Source organism: Rhodamnia argentea, chromosome 2, assembly GCF_020921035.1.
Source record: "Rhodamnia argentea isolate NSW1041297 chromosome 2, ASM2092103v1, whole genome shotgun sequence".
In the NCBI taxonomy this organism is placed as follows: Eukaryota; Viridiplantae; Streptophyta; class Magnoliopsida; order Myrtales; family Myrtaceae; genus Rhodamnia; species Rhodamnia argentea.
In genome coordinates, this window is record NC_063151.1 from 25,329,528 (window position 1) to 25,356,639 (window position 27,112).

Consider the following 27,112-nt stretch of genomic DNA (forward strand, 5'->3'; position numbering starts at 1 on the left):
CAATTCCAAGAGTTACTTAATGACTTCTCAGAGAAATATCATCGAACGCTTTATGATTGGTCAATTGAGGAATAAATTCTAATCAACTCCAACTCGAATTCATTGACAGCAACTATACAGGTATTATTTTGCACATTACAGGCATGGAAAAGTCAATGGTTAACATGAAATTAGCCTCTACCTTTAGTCAACATAGCATCAAATTGAGAACAAATTATCATCGAAAAGGTAAGAAAGGACACGGACAGCAAGCATGAGTACGATTCCAGCAGATTCAAAGCAGTGTAATGACATCGTTTCAACAAGGATTTTGACATGGATCTTATGTAATGTCTCGCTATGTGAACGTTTATGTACGAATGATCAAAATGACCCCAAACTGAGGTTAACAATCTAAAAGTTAATGCAAGTTACTAAATTGGCGTAATATCTCTAGGGTTCGGCTTAATTTGACATCCGGATTGCGATTTTGGGTCTCTAAGAAGTGTGAAAATTTTAGGTTTAGCTTGGATTTGCAACATTTCTAAAAATCGTTAAAAATTGGAAAAAAAATTCTAAAAAATCCAAAACAAAAATTGAAAAATTCCAAGAAAATTCTTTAAAATACCACCCAAAAAAAAAAAAAAAAAAGGAAACGGCTACATTCAACTGGTGTAACCTATTTTTCGTGATTTTGACCCCAAATTCCTCCAAAATGACGATTTTACCCCTTTTGGGTAAATTGTTTCCAATCATTCGAAAATCTTTCCCAAACCCTAATCACACTTTCTCCAAGCCCTTAGGGCTATACTAGGATTCCATGGCTTGTTTTGATGCCTTTTATCCATATGTATTGCATCCTTGGTTGCGTACTTCATTATCTGATTGTAATTGGTAGGACTAGCCTTCCCTTTCTTGCATGAAAATCTAAATTCAAATTTACCTCACCCGAAATTGAGCCTGCGTGAAATCAAGTTAGGGAAACACTCAATGTTAGGTATCGAAAGGGCGTCGATCGAAATACCGACGTAACTCGACAATGACAAGGAGAGGAAATGGGCGACGACTGGAATTGCATTGAGGTGCAAACGTGAAACCCTACATTATGAAATGAGGTGGCAGAGCTCCCTTCTTCGCAATGACAACGACCATGTCGCCATTTGAATAGTTCAAGTGCTCTGTGGCCAAACGAAGGAGGATGCTCCGTGGCTGGCCTCTATTCAAACAACCTAGCGGTGCTAGAGTATTTCTCCCTACAGATTCGCTCCCGCTCACTCTCTCTCAATAGACTTGCCTTTAGACTCGCTCTTGCTCTCTTAGACTCGCCCCGGACAAGTATATATTAGACTCGCCCTCCCTCAATAAGTATGCTTCGATTTCCCCTCTCTCTCTCTCTCGATATCTCATCGATATTTTTATCCAAATATATCACTGTCATAATGACTACCCAAGACATCCGTGAGAAGGTTTAAAGGCACCCTCTAGTCGAGACCGAGTAGGAGGTATTCGAGATTGAACAGGATGTAGTTTCCCAGATTGAAGAGCAAGTATTGTTTTCAGGATTTTATATATCTAGATATTATATTCCACGCTGATTGACAATTAACTTATTTTGTGCGTTACCCAGAATAACTAACCGGAGTCGAACAAGAGTTCCAATCCTCCGATCCTCCAGTGAATTCGCGTCCAAACATTTTCGTCTTAAGATGCGCCATGGTAGCCTCCATCACCTTGATCCTGCTTAGTTTCGGTCAAATTCTCTCTCTAATATGAAGTACTCACATGATGATAACAAAATTTTCTTATGTGTGTTTCTTTTTTGTGAATTTTGGTAGAAATAGGAGTGCTGAAAGAGACGATAGCTAACTATAAAGAAGGACCAAAAGATATTTGATGAGGATGTTAACGTCACGGCGGTGATCCTCCACATGATAGCACTCTTCGGATCGATACTCACGGGCCTGAGTGCTAATTGGATCGGTCGTCAGTCCACAATCCTTTTGGTGAGTGTCTTGTTCTTCACTGCACCATTCCTCATGAGTTTTGCTTCCAACAACTGCTGCCTTGGGTTGGGCCGCATGATCGCTCAAGTCGGGGTTGGCTAAACTTTCGCAATCGCTCCCATTTACGTGGCTGAGATGTCTCCTGCCTGCTTTTGAGGCTTGTTCACGAAAGCAACCATGAGACATCTCGACTACGTAAACGGGGAACGCTTGCAAGGGTTTAGCCGACTCGGACTTGAGCGATCGTCCGGCCCAACACAAAGTAGAAGTTATTGAAAGGGAAACCCATGAGGAAGGGCCCGATAAAGAACAAGATACCCACCCAAGAGGGATTATAGATCGGCGGCCGATACAATCAGCAATCAACCCCGTGTGCACCGATTCGAAGCGTGCTATCACATGAAGGATCACCACCGTGAAGTCAATATCCTCATCAAATATTTTTTTGGTCCTTTTTTATAGTTAGCTATTGTGTCATTCAGCACTCCTATTTCTATCAAAATTCACGAAAAAGAAAATATATAGGAAAATATTACTATCATCACCTAAGTATTCCATGATAGTGAGAGAGAGAGTCTGACCAAAACCAAACAGGATCAACGTGAGGAAGGCTACCATGGTGCATCTTAAGACAAAAATGGTTGGGCGCAAATTCATTGGAGGATCATAGTTCACCGGAGGATTGGAGTTCTCATTCGAGTCCGGGTGGATATTCGGGTTGAATGCACAAAGTAAGACAATAATCAATTGGCGTCAAATATAATATCTAGACATATAAAATCCTAAAAACAATACCTGCTCGTCAATGTAGGAGACTACCTCCTATTCGGTCTCGACTAGGAGGTGTCTTGAGTTCCTCTCACGGATTGTTTGGGTAGTCACTATGATAGTGATATATTTGGATAGAAATCACGATGAGATATTGAGAGACAGAGAGTGGGGAAGATCAAAGTCAATAGGGGCGGCGGGGTGGGCTAGTCTAATATATATCCGTCTAGGATGAGTCTAAAAGAGAGAGTGGGAGCGAGTCTGAAAGAGAATCTAGAGTGGGTGAGAGAGAGAGGGACTCTGGAGGGAAAAGGTCTCAGGCACTGCTAGTTTGTTTGGATAGAGAGGCCACGAAGTATCTTCCTTCGTTTGGCCAGAGCACTTGGAACTATCCAAACGGCAATCCGAAAAATGGAGCTCTGCCACCTCATCCATCTCCTAGGGTTTTCGTTCACACCTCAATGCAATTCCAACTGTTGCCTATTTTCTCTCCCAGTCATTGTCGAGTTCTTGTGCTTCATTCCTTTCTCTTTCGTCTCAACGATTTTGTTTCCTTCTTCACCAATTTCTTCATTTCCTCTCTAAAGCTACGAAGTTGTCACTACATTTCGCAGCCAAGGTCGCTGCCTTAACCGGAGACAACGTTGGTCGCTAGGGGAGTACAACCGGACCGGACCACTCAAAAAATAGGTTTAGGAATCGATTTCTGTTCAAACAGATCCGAGTAGAGGTTCTAATTTTTGGAAACCGAATGGAACAGGTCCGGTTCCCTGTTCCATGTGAAGATCCACACGAGAACCAAACTGGTTTTGGAACGGGTTTTAACTATTGTTAAAAAAAAAAAAAACTAGTCTCGCTCGCTTCACCTCTTCTATTTTTGTTGGATTGCAATTTCTATTGCTCATATTAGGGATTATTGATTTTGGTGAATAGTAAGCTTTATTATTCATATTTCACTTTGAATATTTCTATTGATACTCATATTATTTTCTAGAAAAAATGAAATCAGAAAAAGAAACGAAAGAAAAACGGGTTCTCCGATAGAACCCGGAACCGGACCAAAAACCATGGTAGGTTCCAAAACAGGTTCCGGGGTTCGAGGTTCCAAAAATTGGAAACCGATTATAATATGTAGGATATGTTTCAGGTTCTAGGGAACCTACCTATCCTGATTATGCTCACCCCTACTAGTTGCAACAGATTACTGATTATTTACATCAGACATTCATTGTAATTTGGATATAACGACAAGATCAGTTTGGCTTATTAGGAGATATTTCTAGGAGGGCAAACAAAACAAACACCAGACTAAACAATCATGTCAGAAGCCTCACAAGCCTAATTGTCAACGGGTAGTGACATAAACAAAACTGTTGGCAATTACCAAGATGATTATTACGGATGTAGCTTCCTAAGCAGATTAAAGTAACCTCAGATAGTCTAAAGAACACCATGACATTACAGCATACACTAAAGCACAGCATGTTAAAACGTACTCTGGCATCCTCTTTACTCGTGGCGCTCATCATTTCCTTCACAAATGCATCAACCCACCCTGCACCATCAACAGGAAGGTTGGCTGATGGCTCACCAGGTGCATCAGCATCATCTCTGTCACCTGTCAACGGAGCTTCGATGTTATTGGACCAATAAAACAAACATATGAAGAATTGATCAAAGAGACTGTTGGTTCATATCCTCCGTGTAATTAAGACAAAAACATTATGAATCCCCACAAAGATTTCAACATATAACACCTTTTTGTTCACTATAATTGATGAGAGTCAAGATCTCCCTGCTTAAGAGAAGGACGTAATTGCAGATGACAGTTGAATCCATCTGTTTCCCTTTTTCTCTTCGATTGGCTAGTTATGAAAAACAGGGTTTATGTTTGCACGAACTGAAAGGACATGAGAAAATCATTTACCATACCGGGTTCTTCGAAAATCCTCCATCATCCATGGCGGGACCCAAAGAAAGCTCATGCAGCCTACTAATGGCAGCATCTATATCATCATCCCTGCATTCCGCCAATGCTCTCTCAACAGTCTGAGAATGAAATACATCAAGAATACAAGGCACTGCAGGTCCTTGACAGTCCAGAATCCAAGAACATGTGAATTATTAGCCTACCGGTTGCCAAAAGAACATGACAGAACCATCAAACTGCGTTAAAAGAACACGAATCAGCAGTCACGTCCTTGCTCACGCTAAATGCCAATCACATCACTAGTTACTTTCAGAGCCTACAGAATGTTTTCCACGCCACATGGATTCCAAACCGAACAAGCAAATATATATATATAGAGAGAGAGAGCAGCGGCGGATATTGGAGGCGACGGGGAAGAAGCTCCCTCAAACTACCGCAGATATTATCACACGCCCCACAAACTACGCGCAGATATTATCACACGCCCCACAAACTACCGCAGATATTGGTTAGGATTTTCTTGGGAGTTTGTTTCTTGTTAGGATTTTGTAGCTACAAAATAGTGAAATCTTTTGATCAAAACTCAATATCATGACGTTATGTTACAGATTAATAAAATAGATCTTTTGGAATTAACACACTTATCTCTTAGAAAAAAACAATGTCACGTGTGCCCGCATCATGCCTCGAGAGTGATTCTGTTCTCGCGAGAAATTTATCAACAACAAAGATAATTTGGACGAAAATATAACGAAGATTGTGAAATCGAAGGACATGGGAGTAAAATAAAATGTAGTTTTTCTTTCCCATTAAAACGAAAAAGAGAAGAAGAAGAGAAAACTAACTAGTTATTCATGGGCGGTCTTTTTGGGCCATTTTATTTGGGCTTCGAGATAGAACGTGGGCCCAATGTCCATGGATTGCTGAGGCTCAGTTGCATAGAGGAATCTTTGCGTCATTCTTACTATACAAATTTTAGATTGTAGGACATACTAATTCAATCCGTCCTCAACAATGGAAGTGAGTGGTGAGTCTGGTGACCACTGGGGCCGCGCCGAGCAAGTTTCCCCTGCTATGACGTTCGAGTTATGGACCAGACCGGCCATTTAATGCTTAGGCACGCGAGCAAGAGGAAATTCTGACCTGGTTTTGTAAAGAGTATGAACAAGAAATTTTCTACACAAAGAGGTCGCAGTGAAGTCAATTCAATATTAGGCATTGGCTCTTCAATGCAGTTGGCTAAAAAGCATGGTAGAGTTTGGTCTCCTGTCCTCTGATCATTGAAACGATTGACCTACTCCAATCCTTACTCGATGCTCATCAAGAAAGTATGATGTATACTATTACGAGGACATCGGCCCAATACCCCCACTACACAAGGAAGCCAATGCAGAGGCGGCTACATTATTTTGCCTTCAAAAGGTTTAGGCTTCAACATCGGACCCTTCTTTGTCGAAGCAAGTAACTGGCGGCGCAGAATAATGAGCAAATGCTTCATCAGGGGCAGCCCATGGATCAGTCCTAAACTGGATCCTCTTCACTTGCTGATCCTGAGGCATTTGAGGAAGAAAATTGTCTCTGTACATAAGAAGTCATCTTATCGGTGCAGCAAAAGAAAAAGTATCTGCTCCATGCACTTGATTAAATTCAACAACACAAATCATTCCATATCTAGGAGGCATATGTAGCAGAGACAGTACCCCACGATGAGTTCATCCTTTTTTACTGTGTTGGCACTAGAAATTTTTAGCAAATGTGTGAGGACATTCTAGCTCTAGGCTCTTATGCATCGCTTTTGTAGCCCATTCTGGAAGATAATCCTAGAAGCATGCACCTAGAACATTACTTCAAGAGCACAGCAAGACGACAGTGCCTAGTACTCGAAAAGCATGAGAATCACACTGGAAAACATGTGCGCTTTGCTACATCGAACGACGCCGATGCGTCTGCAACGTCAAGTTCTGTGCAGGTGGTTCTGCCATAGACATCTGAGGTTTTCCTGGATGACAAAGTATAACTCAAAATGAGAGGATGTTACCTGTCAAACTCAACTTTCAGAGGTGGGGCTCCACAAGAACGAACAGCGGCTTCTCTTTCAGCTCGCATTCTCCCTGCAAAACACACAATCAACCAACGGAAACCAAATGGAACCAAAGAAAGGAGAAGAGGTCCATATCTCTGGGATTGCACTCTTTGCTCACATGTGTATCATAGCACTAGAATTTGCAGCAAAAGCATCAAATTGACTGCGTGTTAGTTTAGCTGATCAGTCCAACAAACTCAAACTACCACTTGTTTGCGACTCCTTTATCCATTACAGCCGAGCTTAAATGCATTTTTCAGTTAAACAGACTGAGTAGACACCATTAACCGACAGCAGACCCCATAAACCTTGTGAAGGGAACTTCTGCGCAGCAGAGCTGATCAGCAGTTAACTTGATCTCATACAGAATAAGCAATATACAATTGAAACGACACTAGTACAACAATAAAAGCCTGCTATCGAGAAAAAGTTGTGCATTTCGACGTTGACTTAGGGAAGGCATGCATGGCTAGATAGATAACATGAATGATGATACAATTCCTTATCTACAGTAGATGGAAAAAGATAAGCAGCAAGAGAAATGCACGCATGAAAACCGGACAATGCAAGCAGCAAAATCCATCAATGAGTTCAAGCAAAATTGAACCCGAGGAGAAGAAATCGCCCAACTGCTTTATTTGAGGATTACCTGGACAACAGGTGAACCAACGACACAGGCGCACTCAACCACTTCAGCCTGAAAACGTTCTGGTCAGCAGAAGGACCAATTGTGCTTATCTTAGTCATGGAATTCACATTTAGAGAAAAGAAAAATTGGAACTAGAAATTGGAAACTGGAAGGTTTACAGCAAGGACAAAGGTGAAAGAAAGCAAGAACCCGAGAGTTTCAACTGACCTAGAAGTCTGATTGCAGCGGAAAGGGTCCCACCAGTGGCCACCAAATCGTCGATGATTATAGTACGTTCCCCTGGCTGAACAGCTCCAACGTGCATCTCGAGTTGATCGGTGCCATATTCAAGTTCATACGATTCAGATATGACTCTTCCTAAGGTTCAATCAAATATTGGAAGTTTCAATTCAGATTTTACTGATAGTACTTCATCAAGGACTAGCTAGTAGCAGCTACAATTCAAGACTATCAGAAACACCAATAAAAGAAGGCAGAAAGAACGCCGTCCTAACACAACAATCCTAAAACCCGGAGGCGCCAAGTCGTCTGCTTTATGACAAGCAGATGTCAAGGACCAGATGCTTCAACTGACTGGATAATCAACATTGCGTCAAGCACTTGAACAGAAGTACACCCGTCAAAGTGCTAACTGCTTCAGGGATTTTACCCTTTAACCTGTTGGATCGTCCAAGAATTCTTTTTCATCGATGTATTGACATTACCACAAACAGAGAGAGACCAAGCACGAGATCTCTGCTGAACAAGATAACGGCCGATACATAAGTAATTACAGGAACTCCGCGAGAGTGTACCTGGCAGCTTCCCTGGTTTCCGGAGAGGGACAAATTTGGCACCAATACCCAAAGCAATAGATGGCCCAAATATGAATCCCCTGGCTTCAATGCCTATGACATAACTCGACATCGGATATCGTAAGAAAGAGAAACAGAACTCTGATAGCATACTTGTACGGGGTGATTGAAAGAAACATCTTCCTGAAATCTTTTCGCTAGACTGATTCATTTCAAAGCTGAGCAAGAAACCAGGACGATCAACACCAGTAGCATTAAGTAAGCAAACCACTTTTATGGATTGATAGACAGTTATCCGCTGGTGATTATGTACTTGCACGCATTTTTCCTTGTCAAGAATTTGCAAGAACTACCAGAAACTCTAAGCACAGTTAGAAAGTATCCGATCCATCCACTTTCAACAAGGAAAAGTGAACTAATTTTTGAAGAATGCGATTTAAGAAATGACTACTCTTGCCAAAAGTAGATAAAAGCAATTTATATGAACTCGGGCAAATGCCCGGCCTGGTCTACTACGCAAATTTGGGATACTCCTTCCCTTTCATCGATTTTGTCAGGATCCTCCTTGAGATGCAAACTTCGAAAATTCGGACTCGTCGGCAAAATGATAAAATATATAGTACATTGCAAATAAAGAAAGAGAGTTGTGAACTTATGTTAAACAAGCCCTCAGTCGAGTTTGGACGTTCCGATGAGACGATTGGCGGGGCAGTCAAAACCAAAATCTGCGCGCATTTGGTAACCAAGATTGTATTTTTTTCTCTTTTCTGTGTCTTTCTTTTGCAGCGAAAACAGAGAACTGATCAAGAAAAGAATTCGGCAGCCCACCTTTCTTTTCAGTGGCTCGTGGTTTTAAGGGGTCATGATTGAAGCAAATATTCATAAAGGGAAATCCAAACAAAACGAGGATAAGAACTCGCCTTACCTACCGATTGCTTTTCAATGTGACCTGCTTTTAGAGAAAATAAATATTACGCAGTGGTCCTTCAAATGTTTAGACGAGCACCACCCCATTTCAACTTTTTCCACAAGAAAAAAGCAATACGAAAAGCCGCAACTTGTCTTTCATTATTAATAATCTCGTGAAAGAATATGGACAGTGTCATGATACCACAATCAGAAAAGGATCTAACAAAGTCCTAAAAAGATTAAAATCGAAAAATCGTGAGAGAGAGAGAGAGAGAGTACCAACTACAATGGAGATGCCCATGTCTCTGTAACGCTCGACAAACAAGTCAACTGTGTCCTTGAAGGCCTTGTGATCCAGCAACAGAGTGGTTATGTCGTGGAACATTATGCCTTCGACGTGCAAGCAAAGAAACAGGACACGATCTCCGTTAAGAGTTTGGACAAGACGAATGAGGAAGACGAAGACGCAACCGCAAGAAATTAACCTGGTTTCGGGAAGTGAGGAACGACTCTTATGGCGTCTGAGATGGCCTTCAATCTTGGGTCTCTTCCATTCTCTGCTGCCAGCATCTCCTTCACTCTCTGTTTCACTATGTGTGTGAGTGGAGAAAGAGAGAGAGAGAGAGAGAGGGTGTCCAGCACTCAACCTGAACAATATCCAAATCGGTGTTGGTATTTATAGAATATTTCGAGCATATTAAGGCCACTTTCATAACTCCAATAAGTGCTCTAAATAAAAATTTAAAAATTTAATGTATTCAGTGCTTATTAAAATTAGGAAGCCCGCTAGCCCGACAGTTTAACAGTCTTGTCATTATTTCTGACCTACAATGTTTCAATTAATAAGTGTTTTATACAAAATACGCGGTGATAGTATGTGAGAAACATTTTTCTTAAAATTATGTCGTTTGATGTTTTAACTATCGTTGATTTAAATGATTGAAGTATGTCCCGAAATCATTTAACTCGATGAGTAAGGATGAGATTATTGTTTCATTCAAATAAAGATATTCGGACATAAAAGAAAAAATTTCCTATTACATTAGAAAATAAAAACCTACCAATAATATTCATTAATTCTCTATTTATCAAAAGAACATTATCTAACACTCGAAATTCAACTATTATTGGACAACATTTTTTTCAATATTTTCGATAGTTAAAACATTTGTCTCTTGAAATTTAGTACATATAATTTCAGCACTTTATTAGCAAATTGCAAAATTATTACTAATCAAATAAACTTTTCTTGATAACTCACTTATTTAAAAGGTCGTTTATAGTTGGTCTCATAGCTTAATATTTTGACTAATACTAATATTCTTAGCACTAATAATTTTTATAATTGGAAGCGCACTTTTCCTTATTTCGATCGTTTCGCTACTTCTGATATTAGGCATGCGTTCAAGATTAACATTAAACAACCTAAGGCCGCGATATGTACGTATGAGAGAGAGAGAGAGAGAGAGAGAGTGCAAGAGTGACTAGCTCTATGGTAGCCCTTTGTGGCGGTAGTTTCGTCCCAGGTAGAGAAAGCGCCAGCGGCTGCGGTGGTGGACGGCTACGGCGGCATGGCGGCAGAAGTCAAGTGGATGACTGGTGTTTTTTTTTTTTTAATCGAAAGGAAGATCTCTATTTCATATCAAAGAGCGACACATCACTTCAAAGTAAAAATGAAAATCCCACGAGATTAGTTGTTGGGTGCGACAAAATTGACTGAAATCACGCCGGGCGAAAACACAAAGGGCAATTACTAAAAATAAAATGGATGAAAGGGGTGGTTTCTCAATCCAAGTCGCCAACGATTTTATTTTTCCTTTTTGGCGAGGTGAGAATACTTGATAGGTTAGTTAGCAATTTAAAACTTGTTGGAGCATAATCTTCACTCATACTCTCTCGATATAGCTATTCATTCTTCCCCCTATCTCCTATTTTTTCTTAACCTAAAACGGTTTTTGAATAATTTAACCCAGATCTTCGGATTTTTACACGTAACCCTTGAAATGGTAAAAATCGGTATCATTTCCAACTATTTCAGAGTTAGTCGTAGATGCCGCGGTATAGTTGTGAATTCGGGATGCACGCCAAGATTCGAAAGTTTGCTTTAAATAAAATGTCGTGCGGTCTACCAATTCGTCAAAAGTGAAAGATGAGAAAGAATTCTTATCGTCATCATTGCACGGGCACTAGTCTGTCGTGTAAGGTCATTTTAATCATGATTTGATTCGAGATATTCCATGACTTGTACGCCTGATTTAGATGTAGACAATGTTCTAAATTAGCAAAGACAATATATCACTGCCTTGGCCTTTAACAGGAAAATTACATTCACGGTACCCTTCGGTTCCACGTATCTCGATTAAAGTAGATTGATAAATGTCTTTCAAGGGACGTCAAGGCCATCCGTAATTAGCACAGCCGTGCGCCTAGGGCGAACAAAAAGCTTTTCACATTAGTGGAACGTTGTAGACGAGAATGGAGTCTTTTGATATCTACGTGTGAGGAGGGGTGTGCAACCGGATCGATTCTATTCGTAAAATCTCGTCTATTCTAACATAGAACGAAAAAGACAATATATAGGATGGGTAGGAGAGGTTGTGATTGGATTGCACCGCCCTCCAAACAAGTCTAGTTCCCGTTTTCTAGGGAAGAACCATCCGGGAATCGGATCGACCGAACCGATTTCGGACCGGTTTCATAAAGCTAAAAAAGATAAATACCCTAGTTTAAGTGGAATTGATATACATGATGAGTATTTCTGTTTATTGTTTTAGTTTTTAATGCTAACTCAATTTAAACTATCGTTAAGTAATTAAATATATTGTTTGTTTTGTTTTCAAATTATTTGAATTTGTTGGGGTATAGTTCATGCTCCCTTGCAATAGGAAAGCACATAGGTCCCACTCCATGCTGAGCGGGTGAGGGTCCAAGAGAGCCGCCCGACGGGGGTCTCAAGGGGGCAACGCCACTTGGGCACCAGAGGGCTTATACGATTTAAATCCGTAATTTTTCATTAATAGTTTGGGTTTGAGCTCATGAATAGTTATTACTGTATATACTATTTTTCACTTATAATTGAGTGTTGTAACGAGAGGTAAGGTGCTAATTATAGTGGAATTCTCTACCGGACGTAGTCCTAGTTTAAGGGTTAAGCAGAATAAAATCTCGTGTTTCGATCTCTCTTTCTTGCTACGTTTTAATTCGATGTGAATATGCACCGATCCTAATAGAATTTGGAGCACTATTTTTATGGATGAATGAGGGATGAAATTTTGTACTTTATGTTTTTCGTTATGTGTTTGAACTTTTTATGGTTTATAATTGTACAAGACTACGTGTTCATCTTACGGATTGTTGCTTTTGACAAATAGGGATTTTTGTTATTCATCTTTTTACTTAGAATCGTCTTATTGCTAGTATTATTTTGCCGTAAAAATTGAAGGGACAAAAGAAAAACAAGCTCTTTGGTAGACCTTGGAACCAAATCGGAAAAACAGGGTAGGTTCTTGAACTAGTTCCAAGACAAACATGTAGGTTCCGAGTTTCAAAAATTGAGAATAGATTCTGACATGATAGGTTCCAAAACTCATCCCGAAACCAATCACCCCCACCTCTGAACATGACATACTAACGCACCGACAACTTTCTCGTTCGATGTTGTAATGACCTCTCCCATGTTGATATTGTTAGCAATAATAAGCATAATATAGATATCATTGCGAGCGATGTGAGTAGTCCATTATATGTAGACCCGTCCAACGTGCGGTCGGATCGAATATTGTCCAACACAAATTGATTGTTAATCAATTTACAATTCTAAACCCATTTATAACTCATTTATTCAAAATAATTAACCTATATAACAATTCAGCTCATCGGATATGAGTTAACAAATGGGGAAAAGTGTCAAAAAAGTCATAAACCTATTGCATTAATGCCAATTTAGTTTTAAACCTATTTTTGGTGCCAATTCAGTCTTAAACATTTTGCATTGGTGCCAATTCAGTCCTAAATTTTTTGCATTAGTGCCAATTTAGTCCTAAATTGTTTGTATATATGCCAGTTGAGTCAATTCCGCCAATTTTGATCAGAAATCATTGGAAGTGGATGTCAATTGTCCTGCGTGGCACAACCGACGGTAACATGGACATTTTTTAATATATATTTTTATATTTTTAATAATTTTTAAGAATATTTTTTAAAAAAACCAAAAAATGCTTTAAAAGATTATTAAAAATATTTAAATAATATTTAAAAATGTCCAAGTCAATATTAGCCGTGCCATGTAGGACAATCAACGTCCACGTCATCGATTTTCGGTCAAAATTAGCATGATTAACTCAATTGGCATAAATACAAAACATTTAGGACCGAATTGTCACCAATGCAAAAGCTTTGGGACCGAATTGGCACTAATAAAAGTTTTAGGACTGAATTGCCATCATTGCAAAAGGTTTAGGACTAAATTGACACTAAAAATAGGTTTATGACTAAATTGGCACTAATGTAATAAATTTAAGACTTTTTTGACACTTTTCCCTTAACAAATGTGTCTATGATCCATTTTGACAGGTCTAATCATATGATATTCTCTCCATAAGTCTCTGAAAGATATCCCGTGCATCCATCGATTTTTTAATGCGTAAATAACACATGTTGTATCACTGAACATATTCTGGTTGTTCTAAATTACGAAATTCACACATGAGCTTATCACAAAGTGAGTGAAATGGAGACTGATGCAATATCACGTCAACATGGCTGATTGCCTTTGATATTTGATCTGTCTCTTCCACGGCATATAATTTCAAGTATATTGGAGAAGGCGAGTAGTATGTTGGAACATGCAATAAGCATACTCGGAATCACGTTTGGTGGGAAGAAACGATGTAAGGATAATACTCATGCGATGGCTAATACATACATACATACATACATACATACATAGTGGGTGTAGGGTAACAGTATTTGTCATCCTTTAAGGACTCCCTAGAATGCTTAAAACAATATCCAAACAGAATGATTGACCATGTTGTACTATGCTCCATCTTTAATCGAGTTTGGCTATACAATCGTGCAGTTTCTGGAAATTTAAAACCCGATTTCCTCCTCCTAATGTTAGTCTAGAAATGTGTCGTTATGCTTACCTTATTTCTCAGCTTCCTCGGATGCTTCTATTTGACATAAATCATTTTCGTATTCGCAAACTTACCCGGGTTATGGTCGGAGCGACCATTCTATTCAACTACTTTGATTATTTTCAAACATCTGATAATATTTTCAAGTGATTTCACTTTTCGGTCGATCATTTTCAAACATATGGTGACATTTTCGGGGCTTTGAAGGATTCGGTCACACGCGTGTGATTTCACTTTTCGTGCATTTACCTCTACAATTCTAATACATTTTGCGATATTAATAAAGAAATAAAGTTCTAATGAATTCTCTTCCATCTTGAGAGGGTATTGTGTCGGCCAATTTTTTTATTAAAAAAATGTACGAACATTATATTCCAATAAGATAGTCAATTAGTACAAGTGAGATCAAGCGCTTGTCGGGGAAAATTGGACATGAAACGTTCGTGGCAAATTTATAACATGATATTGTCAATTTTTATTTCTTCATTATATTATCATGATTAGAATTTGACTAGTTGATGCTATAGTTTTATTGTAGTACTAGACATATAAGAAGGTGCCAATTGATTGCATTACAACATAAAGTTAATGATAGTCATATAATAACCTTAGCTAAAATGTTTTGAATAAGTTATGGTAGTTACTACACTTAATATTATGCGAATATAATATTCAAGAACAACGTTTGTACACCACTTCACTGTCGTCTTACATTATGATGATGATCAATATTTGACTAGGGATGCATAGTATGGAGAATGTGGGAAATTCTATGTCTCATCTCATATTTACATGCAAAGAAATTTGCAAATAATTCTATTTTCCAATTAAAATGTTTTCACAAATGTAAATGATTGAATATTGCGAAATTGATTCATCGTTTCAAAGAGTAAAAAAGTAAACACAAGCCAACGCCGGTGTACCTGTCATCAAATCAAGAATTAGGCTTTACATGTTAACGAACCAATCAAGATCAGTTAAAGTTAACATCAATCCGGCTATGATTAATCACTTCTGCCTGATCGTACCCTAGCGTCCTCACTCTCTCGCCTTGTAACCTCTGCAAATGGGTACTACTTATAAGGTTCACAGGAATGGAACTCCAAACATCTTAAAATATTAACAAGGGCAAATCGAAAACACCAATAAGCCAAAATCATATTTCCTTAATCATGAGATCGAAAGAAGTATGAACCATATTTTTCATTATAAATCGTATTTAATCGGGCACGATCATACCGATACGTGATAATGCACAAGCAGATAAATTGACGGTAAGCGATCGAGTTTATTTCATGCTGGCTATTCAAATAGGGAAACAGCAAAGAAAGAAAGGAAACCTAAAAAAAAGGGGTGCGGGGCGGAGGACAAGCACACAAGATCCGGAGGGGAGATCATGCGCCATATAATTGGAGGTGGGCCCGGCAGGAAAGGGACGGACAGGATCACTGTTCATGTGCACGCGGGGTGTACTGGCAAGCACCGATGGATCGCCAGATCTTTTTGATTGGGCCTCCTTTTTCCAATGGGCCCCACCAACTGCTTCACTCTCTCACGGCCTCGCCCTTCTTAGCAAGCTGCGATCCAATTTTCTTGGATGGCCTTTTTTTCCTCCCAAATTTCCTATTTATGCTGGATAATAACGATAACAACAATAACAATAATGATAATAATTACGACGGATATATTTTCAGGATAAACTCCACGTCGATCCATAGGTTCAATCTCAATCACATATGACATTGCGGCAAGATTTTCTGCGTGTTTGAATAGACATCAACTCATCACCCATCATACGATATATTGTATATTATATATTTCACTAGAGCATGCATTTTTTATTGTGCCAAATCCAATCGATACTACGATTTGCTGTGGCGAAACCATTGCCGTCGATGCTTTTGGAAATAGGGCTGCGCCAATGCCGATGGCCCCGGATAAAACGTCCGAAAACGGTGCCGACCGGTTTAATATTGAGTCAACTCCTGAGCGAATCCCCTTCAAGATCCCGGTCAAAAACCCCGAATCGCGTAGGTACTCGGCAAGTTCTCAGCTCCGACCTCAAGTTTGACCATTGGGGACCGCCCGATCCTCCTTTCGTTTGCCTTGACCGGTTCGATTCTAGGGTCGAACCAGCTTTTAAACCGGTGGCCGTGCTATAATTTGTGTCTTAAGAGCCGTGGAAGTAATCTTTATACGTCTTCACAGATTTCACGTCGACACCAGAATTCGAAATCCATTTCAGGATTTACTCGGAAGCTCGCCAACATGGACTAAAGTTCCACATCCTACCCATGAAATTCTTCCAAACCCCCGTACCCCCAATCAAAGGAAAAGAAGTTGATTTTCATGCATGCGCAAGCAAACCTTCCCATGATGCAAATTGCAAAGTGACATGACAATGTAGTGCATCGACAGATGCGATGCATGGCAAACTAAAAAGATATGATTGAAGGATATGAGCTTTTCCCCAATCTCGGCTCCCGCAAAGTCAAGGAGCACTTTAAGAGTATTGATGGTTCTTTTTAACCTTTTAAACGCCCTTTATATCCGATTCTGTCTTTACCTTTTCTGCGAGGGACCCTTAAGGGCAATCAAGCTACTGAGCTATAGGGTGCAAAGGCTGTACCCATAGGCGACAATTTGGCGAGAAACCCAAAAGCACATAGAGTGAAAGGATTTATGTGATTCGATCGGGTCACCCACGTTAAAGACGTGCGAAACACATTGTATGGGTTCAAAACTGAGGAGGAAAAAGAGTAATATCGTGCAATCCTCCGTTCCACCACACAATTCGGAGTCCTGTACACCACGAGAGCTCCTCCGACATCATGTACATGGACACCGGCCCGGCATTGCCAGGCCGTGAGGTTACTGGTTGACCCGACTCGCTAAATTGGAGCAACCTAAAAGGAACAGCACATCTAAAGTACGCGGCATAAACCCGCAAGATCACCTACAATGTCTCGAATCAGCTCGGCAATCAGAATGACCCAACTCTTACCTGGTCCTGTTTCTCATCTTTCTCATGCTAAACCTTCCTGCTTTGGGTGCAATGCTCTTGCAATTCGCACTGCAGCTCTTCGATGAACCGAGCCAGAGCCGTGCCGTCATCGTGGGTTTGATATCTTCCTCTGCAGTCTCTCCTAGCATTCTTCAGCAGCCTCTTGTCAATGGACTTGACACTCCTGTGTGGGCTCTCGCTCCCACACTCTCTCTCGTAAATGGACCTCAACCCCCTGGTAGACACGGTCACGGGACCTTTCCGCGACTCTTGTTCGGCTGCCAAACAGTGAAGCCCGTGCCGTATCTTCTCGAATGCGACAAGGAAGGATGCTGCATCAGTTGGGTCCAGGATTTTCTGGGCCACCAGCTCCAATGTCCTGAACCTGTCGAGCATTGCAATATCGCTAATTAACAGCATATAATGGGTCATTCTAACACCATTTTCTAGGACTTGTTGAGCTACTCTCAAACTAATCGAGCTTTTTAGGCTCCGTCTTCTGATTCGAAAAACAGAAACGGACATTGCACTTATTCCCACAAGTTTTCGCGGATTGTGAGTCGAGACCTTGCACATAGTATCAGAAAGTCGAATGCATTTGACTGCACATTTAGTAGCAGTGCAAAACCAGAAAGTAGGTTCAAGACCTTACTGAGAAATCTTGGTTGGAAGATAATACCTCAACCAATTAAAAAAAAAAAGCAGAACTTCATAGACTAAATAACATCATATATTTACTAACTGGAAGTTCACAAATTCAAAATTTTACCCAAAAACGAAGAGAACAGAAAATGTGAAGGGCGAGGGGTTGGACCTGAGCTGTTGCGCCTTGTTGATGACCTGCTTGATTTTCTTGAACTCGGAATAAACTGACCTCAGTTCGAAAACACCACCAGGTCCCTTAATCTGCCTAGCAAACGGAAGCCTCAGAACGCAAGTGGCCTGAATCTCAGCCATTTCCCCATCGATGATCGCCTCCTCGATCCTTACCTCGCGGATCAACTGCATTAAGCTCCGTTCAATCTGACCCTGATCGGACAACAGCAGGGAGGAACGTGCCATCCCCTGAAGAAGGCCCAAGATTATGGAGGGCCTCCAATCGCCAAACCAGCCTACAGAGGCCAGCTCGAGGGGTGGAGTTGAATCGGGCGCGAGCATTTTGGCCACGTCACTGAGCCGGGCCGGGTTCATTGCCCGGTTGTTGCAGTCGTAGAACCGGCCCAGCTGTTCTTCGATGAGGAAGTCTAGTTCCCACCCTGCCCTTGCCTGTTCTTCCATGTCCTGCACTTGCCTCCGGGAAATGTTCTTATCTGGAGAGCAATCATATCGACTCGATGAACAACTAATTTAAGTATGGTCGCTTGAGTAAATTTAAAGCTTGTAATCAAACTACATTGTTATCATTTAGCGGCGATCTACAATCTAAAAGGTTAACTATTGCTTTGGTTATACTAATTAAGAATCAAGAAAAGGTTGAACCTTGTTGAACCCACCTACCAGTACAACAGCAACTATGGTGAAAGCAATCAGATGCATAAAATGACCAAGAAAGTGGAAAAGAATTTGTTCAACTACGTTCTTTCTTTCCCTGGATCAAACAGTCTTTCTTGCATTCAAAGAAAACAAGAATGACCCCAGATGGTGATTGAACGCGTATCTTATTCCAGGAAAATGAGAGAGAAAGTGAAGCAAACTGGAAAAACAGAGAAGTATCCTTTCCCCTTACCTCTTTTGGGCGTTCGGAAAGTCATGCATTGGAGCTTCTGAGAAAGTCCGTCCATGCCTTCATCAATGACGGTTCCTCCCTCAAAGTTCCTCCGCATTCCCAGACGTTCTTCTGTCTTTTCAGAGGCGACGTTTTTAGAGTGATTCCTGGAAAAAAAAAAAAACGAGGGAATTCCGAAGGAAATGAGGGGAAAAGAAAACACAGTTTATTCGAAGAAGAAAGCAATAGTCACTTTCAGAATGGGATGATCACCTCTCCATTGTCTTCGTTATTATTCCCGCTCCTCCGGATCTCCTGTTCAATTCCGTGCACGAAAATTGCTTTCTTCTCGATGGTCTTTCTTGTACGCGGGAAAGGCCAAATGCAACAGTCACTTTCAGAGAGAGAGAGATAGGGACTCTTTGCTCTGTTACGAAGAAGGTATGAGCAGATAAGGATTTTTCTGGAGCTAATTATTTAAATAAAAAATGTTTGTTGCGCCAGGATTTCTTCGATGAATGTGGGCTGAATTGCCTGGGCTTTTTTGTGCTATCTGAGAATCTGGCGATGATAAGTGAATCGGTTGCTTCATAGTTCATTTGACAGGTATAAAATTTATCTCACAGGGGAGATTCAGATAGATTTATTACTAGGAAGGTTTCCCAGATGACCGTTGATCTCCTCTTAATTGAATGGCTCCCGTGAGATTTGATCGAACCATCTCGATGCGTTCTCACGGCATTATTTCACTTCTACACACGGGGTTAACTCTTGTCGACCAGTACTTCAAGAACCTCAAGCTTGAAGAACTGTGGTATCCTTAAAAAGCCCCGAGTATCAGCTACAATTGCAGACATCTACAGCATCATGTTAGGTTTCTAAGATGAAGTATCCCGGATGGCGGCATGATGTCAAAGGGCTGAGGATGGAAGCTCGAGAGAAGACTCGTACCTGGATCCTGGAAGATGGTTACACGCAGCGGCGTCAATGGATCTCTTTAAAAAGTTACAAAGATCGACTAGAGAAAACAAACTCTCCTTTCTTCCTGTAGACTGAAGTCACGCCCATCAAGGTGCAAATTCAGCCAATGCTGGAAATTGAAAACTTTAATTCCTGTCAACTGATTGAAGGTTCACACTACAAACACCTACCACGGGGTTGAGTTCGGAGAATCTGAAAGGTTTCCGAAAGCAAAAATGTGCACTCAACAACACACTACAGGTTCTCTCACGTGTTAGGTAACGCTTCTATCTCAGGTCTATCACTACAGATGACTAGAATCACAATCGTATCATCCCAGGTCCACCTCCCAGACAATGCACGGCGAATCTGGAAGCGCGCCTAGGTGCTTCCGAGCCCTTCCTTTTGACCCTCCAATAGGGCTTCCATAATCTGGAGTGCGATAGCCATCCTCTTAAGAAGGGGGCCAACCTGAATCCTGGTATTGGAATCTCGTGATCTTTGGGATTGTTGTACTTAAAGTAATCCCAATCATCCGCATCATCTGCACTGTTCTCTGCTTCTGCCGCTTTACAATTGTTCGAATATGGAGGCAACCTTTCACGGAAGAGCAAAAATAAATCTCTCAGTTCCATTTATCTTCATGTACTGCAAAACACATTTGCTTCATTAAAAGAAAAGACCATGCCAAGTAAAAGCAGGTAAAAGAAGTTATATCTACCCAACTAATGAGGACTGCACCAGATTTACCCAAAAAACAGAGATAACTAAGTCAAGGCTCCTACTGTGGGAGGTAATGTTTTCTCTCTTCAGCCTTCATTTGGCAATCTAGGCAGACTAGATGAAACGATCGCTGGACTTTCCTGTTAACCTTCTGTTTTTCCATTGGGACTGCTCAGCATATCTATATAGCAGTTGTCTTGGCTTCTTACTTTTTTTGTCTTCTGACAGTTGACCATGTGACTGGACCATAAAGTCAATTTAGCCCACAAACTCACTCACGTCGGTTCTTCTTTTCAAATATTGAATGGATCAACGGACTCTTGACCATTCAGTAAGTCCTGGCAAAACATCAGTTAGGCTATAGCAACATGCATTGTTGATTTCATACACTGTGCTCTCTTAATTCAACAATCCACGTCATGATATACTTCATTTTTTCCTGCAAATTCATAACAAATACTTAACAATTTAGGTAAAAACATCTCTCATTTTCTGCCTCCTACATTCATAATCAGACTCAGCAAATACCGAAACTGTTTCAGTCCTTTATCCGTTAAAATTTTGAGATAGCTTCACTGTCAATCTGCGATTAACTAGGAGAGCGAACCACAGAAATCTGACTCCATGATGGCTCAGTTGAATAGTTATAATTTATCTCTACTATCTCTCTCAATGTCTATTTCAGAGGGTGGCTTAACTGAATGGTCATGATTTCATTTGACCGTCTCTATTTGAAGTTATTGACAGCTTGTTGTGGTGATAACACTGCATGAGCCTGTCAGCAGGTGTGAAATAACTTTAATGTCTGCATTCCGATTTGTGCTGCTCGACATAAGAGAAGCAGAAGGAGAAGCTCTTACATTTGGTGCTGCCTGAAACTGACATTCTGGTTCTTAGGCTGTCTTTTCATCGGTGAGTAATTAGTGGACAGGTGACGAATAAAACATAGCTGCAAATACATCAGAAAGGAAATTTCAGGAAACTCAATATTCTCGGAAAGAATTCACTAACAACAAACTGGTAGAATTTCATCAAAATTATTTGCTCTGACCTGATCACCATCGTTAATATTGAAACTTCTTAAGTATGCCCTGTCATTGAGTAGTTTCTCACCGTTGAAACACAAGCAAAAGTGCCCCCACACATGTGACCTGACGAAACACGGGATTGACGATCGAAAAAATCATCAGTTTCGTGCAATAAAAAGAATCAAAATATGTCCTTCAGAAAGTTACACCATTAAACTCGCTTAAAGGAAAGGGTGTATGTTATGATACCATGAAATGTTGCCTACGCCATCCTTAGGCGATGAACTGAAAACATCTTCTATTGCTTGTTTGAGTGCTGCAACTTTGCCATGTCTCGCGACATGAACATCTGTACAACCAAAATTTCGACCAAATCAAACGGAAGAAAAACCAAACAGAACGCTATCCAAGGATACAGATTCAGGATCGAAATCGGATGCTGACAAATCTTAATGCACGACAACCGACAAAAACGACATCCACCGATGCAGAAGCAATAAATTATTCTTGACGAATCATGTGCTTTGTCCGATTAAGCAACGGTCTAAAATGACCGCTCGACTCGATCGATCCCAGTCAGGAATAATCATCCAGGGCCCAAGCCGGTTCCAAAACAAACAAAAAAAAAAAGACTCATCAATCAAAATGCAAGAAAAAGGTAACCTTTTTTCGATCCAGAATAATGAAATGTCAGGAACCCCTAAACAATGGAAAACCGCCGAGGAATCATCTTGCTGTATCATCTTTAAGCAAGCAAAAGAAGAGGGCTCACCGAAGACAGAGCCATCGAGCTTGAGAATGGAGAGCTTGAGCAAATGCTGAGGCAACCTGTAATACGAATTGCTACGCGCACACCCCACCGCTACCCTTCCTTCTTCTTCGCCGTCATCGTCGAACTCTTCGTCGATCGTCCGGGGACCCAGACAGCTCAAGGAACTTCCAGTCTCCTCAAAATCGACGCCTCTTCGCATAATAAACAAAACGCCTCCTTCCTCTTCCGCTTGCCCCCCCACAACGAGCAACGCGCGCCGCGAACAAAGAAGAAACCGAGAACAGGGAAGGTGGAGATCTTCCGTCCGGAAACTGAGGTCTGAGATGAGGGCTAGATTCGTGAGAATCTGAGTGGTTTGATCGGAAAAGCGAAGGGAATGAGCAGAGAGAATCGGGACGATATTTCCCTCTTGTGGGGAGGAGCGAAATGGGGGGTGTGGCTTGGAAAGCGGAGAGACCGTTGTGTTTGATTTTTTTTTTTTTTTTGGCAAATTGCAGAACTTCGTTTATCGAGTAAACTGATGCATATGGTCAAACGAGATTGTTTTCAACAATCATCTCGTGCAAGATGCCCCTTAAAATCATTTATTTGAAGTATAAATTTAGCATTGACAAAAAAAGAAGAAGTGTGAATTTAACGATAGAAGATTTAAAATCTAAATCTCTCGATTGACAATGCATCACCATTTCAGATTCATCACTTGTACCATCTAGAAGTTGAGTCTCTCAAATTAAGTAGTCGAGAGATTAAAAGATTTCTTCATACTGAAATGCTTAATAACTAATTTGAAATATAATTTTTTATTAAGTAAATAAGGTAGAATATAAATATATATTGTAAACATACAAACATACTTATCACTGAAGAAATTATTAGCTAACTTGAGATATAGCTCATTTTATTCAAGTAGTTTGATGCGGGGAATAAAAATGCAAATAGAATTAACAAACTCAAGGTCATTTCAAATATGATCTATTATGTTTCCTGCTTTTGAAAAATAGATAAATTATATAAATTCAATTTGAAACACTATTCAATTAACTTTTATCTGCGACGCATATTGAAGTTTGTCTTTGCGGGAAGAAAACGTTGTACCTCCTTTAAGGCGGTCTACACCTGCGATCGATTCAATATACCTCCAATAGTAAGTAAAATATAATTATCACAAAAAAATAATTAGATAATAACACAATAATCATTCTAATTTAGGTATCAATTGTTATTATTCAGTTTAGATAATTAGATCAATTGTGATTTCGAGATTTACACTAACTTTGATTATAGTTACATGAAAACAAAATAACTACACTATGGTATACTTAGTTTCTATAGTTAATGGTAGGATAATCTAATTATATTTCACTAGTATAATACTTAGTAATTAATGATTATAATGTAATTGTTGCTTTCAAATTACATGATGATAAGCTTACTTATACATAGAATAATGGTGGGTTGATTTGAAATAATATTAAATGACCCAATGACTGCCATTGTACATTGTCGCTAATCCATTTCAGCAAACAAAAGAACCAGTTCACTTCAAAAGTTAAAAGTTAAAGCTAAACAACAAATCACATTCCATCATAAAATTTGTCCAAGCACATGGTGCTCATCAATTGAAATCAAGTTTTTGTCTACTCATTACAAGAGTTGTTGAAAAAAATGACTGAAAAAACAGGGTAAAGTTAAATGTTCCAAACTAAACTAAAAATCAAAAGCATGTATTACACTAAAAATCAATGAGCTCTTCATACCAAAAAAGACCTCGTTATGTGAAATTGACAAATAGTAATTAAAAAAGAGCAAATGAACAAAGATTTTAATGCATATTTACAGATATATAAAGGCACAGAACAAGCAAGAAAGAGGCACATTTGAAACTTAGACATAATGTGTATATTCTAGTCATGATTGGATATAGTATGCCACTGTCAACCACCACTAATACCAACATTGCTTGCAAAAGCACATCCTCCACAGGGTGCATAATTTTTCTTCCCAAAAACCGTCAAGAAAAATTGCACATTATTAACTTATGAAACTATGATTTACAAAAGAAACAAAAACGATGGTATTAATGTACGGACCAAGCTAAAGTGAAGTGAACACAACATCCGATGCTCCACGAGTTCAAATTACATGTTGATCAGCTTACTTATACACGGAACAATGGTGGGTTGGCTTGAAATAATACTATATGACTTAATGAGCGCCATACTACTCTATTTCAGCAAACAAACAAACCAATTCACAGTTAAAGCTAAACAACAAACCACATTCCTCCATAAAATTTGCCCAAGCACATGGTGCTCATCAACTTAAATTTAGTACTCGTCTACTCGTTACAAGAGTTGCTGAGAAAAATGACTGAAAAACAGGGCAAAGTTGGATGTTCCAAACTAATCCTAAATGAGCCTAAAATAAACCAAGAGTCCACACAAATCAAAAACATGTATTACACTAAAAATCAATGTACTATTCGTACCAAAAAAGGACCTCGTTATGTGAAATTGACAAATGGTAAAAAAAAAAAAAAGAGCAAATGCACAAAGATTTCAATGCATAGGTAGAGATATTTAAAGGCACAAAAAAAGCAAGAAAGAGACACACTTGAAACTTAGATATGTCCAAATTCTACTTACGATTAGATATAAATGCCACCATCAACCGCTCTCAATGCCTACACTGTTTGCAAAAGCACATCATCCACAAAGTGCAGAATTTTTCTGCTCGGAAATCGTCAAGAAAAATGGCACATTACTAACTTCCGAAACTAGGATTCACAAAAGAAACACAAGCGACGGTAGGATAACATACAGACCAAGCTAAAGTGAAGTGAACACAACATCCAATGCTCTACGAGTTCAAATTACGTGATGATCATCTTACTTAGACACAGAACAACGGAGGGTTGATTTGAAATAATAATGAATGACACAATGGCTGCCATTGCAAATTGTAGCTCCTCCATTTCAGCAAACAAACAAACCAGTTCACTTCAAAAGTCAAAAGTTAAAAGCTAAAGAACAAATCACATTCCACCATAAAATTTGCCCAAGCACATGATGCTCATCGATTAAAATCAAGTACTAATATATTCATTACAAGAGTTGTTGAAAAAAATAACTGAAAAAAAAGCAAAAAGCTGGATGTTCCAATATAATCCTAAGTAATTCTAAATTAAATTAAGAGTCTACACCAATCAAAAGCATATATTACACTCAAAATCAATGAGCTCTTCGTACCAAAAAATGATTTCTTTATGTAAAATTGACAAATGGTAAAAAAAAAAAAAGAGCAAATGCACAAAAATTTCAATGCATATTTACTGCTATATAAATGCACGGGACAAATAAGAAAGCGGCACACTTGAAACTTGGATATAATGTACAAATTCTAATCACGATCGAATATAATGTGCCACTATCAACCACCACTAATATCAACATTACTTGCAAAAGCACATCATCCACATAATGTAAAATTTCTCTACCTGGAAATCGTCAAGAAAAGTTGCACATTATTAACTTCTGAAACTATGATTCACAAAAGAAACATGAACGATGTTAGAATAACATACATACCAAGCTAAAGTAAAGTGAACACAATATTTGATGCTCCATGAGTTCAAATTACATGATGATTAGCTTACTTATACACAAAACAAAGGTGGGTTGGTTTGAAATAATCTTGAATGATCCAACGACTGCCATTGGATATTGTTGCTACTCTGTTTCAGCAAACAAATGAATTAGTTCACTTCAAAAGTCAAAAGTTAAAGCTAAACAACAGACCACATTCCACCATAAAATTTTCCCAAGCATATAGTGCTCATCGACTAAAATAAAGTACTCGATTACTCTACAAGAGTTTTTAACTAAAAATACTTGCCTCAACTAGATTACCAATCCAAAGCTATTGAGGTCTACACAAAACCAGTAAACATCACCCAACAATGTTCATACACGAAGATTTCCGCCGGTTTCGTGCGTCTACAATCACTCTGGGCAGCAGATTAACTCCCTCCTTGACGCCAATGTCATAATACCCATCCTATAAATCATCATATCTTAGTCACAATCACTCTTGACAGCAGAATAGCTCCCTCCTTCATGTCGATGTCATAACACCAACCGATGTCAAGGAGTTCATATGTTGCTTCAAATGAGTATTTTGAGAAGACAGCTTTTTTGTATAAATATTTGAATGATGTAGCGAATGCGTTGGACCTTAAGCTTAAAGCTATGAAAACAAAAATGAAAAAGAAGTTCGACAAGTGCTATGGGAGTTTGGATAAAGTGAATATGATGGTGTTAATTGTGGTTGCATTGGATCCTACAAAAAAATTACATTACGTGAAGTTCATTTATGGACAAATGTATGATGATGAAGCTAAAATTGATGAGATGCGTGATAAGGTGAAGCTTGCCTTTGAGAGTTTGTTTGTATTTTATGAGCAATCCTTTGTTGGTTCTTTTAGTAAATGAAATTTTGGTAGTTCGAGTGTGAGTACTAGTAGTAGTGGTTGCAATAGTGGTGACAATAAAGGTAACATCGACCATGACATCCAAGTTTGGCAAAAAAGGTTTCTTCATGTGAAGAAAAATGCGTTCGATGACAAAAAAATTTGAGCTTGATCGGTATCTTGAAGCTGAAAGTGAAGA

General features: G+C 39.5%; 3 protein-coding genes across 12 annotated transcripts in view; all 3 read right to left on the minus strand.

Moving 5' to 3' along the window:
• Nucleotides 1-10,582, minus strand: part of LOC115737369 (adenine phosphoribosyltransferase 5-like) — a 32,434-nt gene extending 21,852 nt beyond the window's left edge. For 3 of the 8 annotated variants that reach the window (XM_048273774.1, XM_048273778.1, XM_048273777.1), the window contains exons 1-6: nt 10,564-10,582; nt 9,601-9,746; nt 9,395-9,505; nt 8,207-8,299; nt 7,620-7,769; nt 7,413-7,471 (exon numbers count right to left, since the gene is read on the minus strand). In XM_048273774.1, coding sequence (XP_048129731.1) covers nt 7,413-7,471; nt 7,620-7,769; nt 8,207-8,299; nt 9,395-9,505; nt 9,601-9,685 — 498 coding nt within the window. In that variant the 5' untranslated portion in view covers nt 9,686-9,746; nt 10,564-10,582. Of the gene's footprint in view, nt 1-5,876; nt 6,231-6,582; nt 6,792-7,412; nt 7,472-7,619; nt 7,770-8,206; nt 8,300-9,394; nt 9,506-9,600; nt 9,747-10,563 lie in introns of those variants that run through there. The other 5 variants (XM_048273776.1, XM_048273775.1, XM_048273773.1 and 2 more) reach the window with 4 other exon arrangements.
• A 6,476-nt stretch (nt 10,583-17,058) lies between these two features.
• LOC115737366 lies at nt 17,059-19,577 on the minus strand. The gene is made up of 4 exons (XM_030669450.2): nt 19,236-19,577; nt 18,984-19,129; nt 18,072-18,567; nt 17,059-17,642 (listed from the first exon to the last, which is right to left on the minus strand). Exons 1-4 carry the CDS (start codon nt 19,241-19,243, stop codon nt 17,285-17,287), a joined length of 1,008 nt encoding a protein of 335 aa, XP_030525310.1. The 5' UTR covers nt 19,244-19,577; the 3' UTR covers nt 17,059-17,284.
• Nucleotides 19,578-19,928: 351 nt separating this feature from the next.
• On the minus strand, nt 19,929-22,890 carry LOC115737368 (U11/U12 small nuclear ribonucleoprotein 25 kDa protein). 3 transcript variants are annotated; one of them, XR_004015014.1, is made up of 6 exons: nt 22,446-22,890; nt 21,923-22,022; nt 21,697-21,796; nt 21,506-21,594; nt 20,673-20,885; nt 20,390-20,570 (listed from the first exon to the last, which is right to left on the minus strand). XR_004015014.1 is itself a non-coding variant. In XM_030669452.2 (5 exons), exons 1-5 carry the CDS (start codon nt 22,642-22,644, stop codon nt 20,243-20,245), a joined length of 765 nt encoding a protein of 254 aa, XP_030525312.1. In that variant the 5' UTR covers nt 22,645-22,890; the 3' UTR covers nt 19,929-20,242. The 3 variants fall into 3 exon arrangements, 2 of the variants coding, with proteins under 2 accessions (XP_030525312.1, XP_030525313.1); XM_030669452.2 differs by lacking the exon at nt 20,673-20,885 and having other exon boundaries at nt 19,929-20,519; XM_030669453.1 differs by lacking the exon at nt 20,673-20,885.
• Between the last annotated feature and the right edge of the window lie 4,222 nt (nt 22,891-27,112).

Excerpts from the sequence above, each read along its gene's own strand:
- LOC115737366 (XM_030669450.2), bottom strand. Across the intron at positions 18,568-18,983 it reads TTTCCGAACGCCCAAAAGAG|ATAAGAACATTTCCCGGAGG; the intron begins GTAAGGGGAAAG and ends ATTGCTCTCCAG. Across the intron at positions 17,643-18,071 it reads AACAAGGCGCAACAGCTCAG|GTTCAGGACATTGGAGCTGG; the intron begins GTCCAACCCCTC and ends AATGCTCGACAG.
- LOC115737368 (XM_030669452.2), bottom strand. The coding sequence starts at position 22,644 with ATGCGAAGAGGCGTCGATTTTGAGGAGACTGGAAGTTCCTTGAGCTGT. Across the intron at positions 22,023-22,445 it reads GCTCGATGGCTCTGTCTTCG|ATGTTCATGTCGCGAGACAT; the intron begins GTGAGCCCTCTT and ends TTGGTTGTACAG. Across the intron at positions 20,520-21,505 it reads AGTTTCAGGCAGCACCAAAT|GTTGCCTCCATATTCGAACA; the intron begins GTAAGAGCTTCT and ends CTTCCGTGAAAG.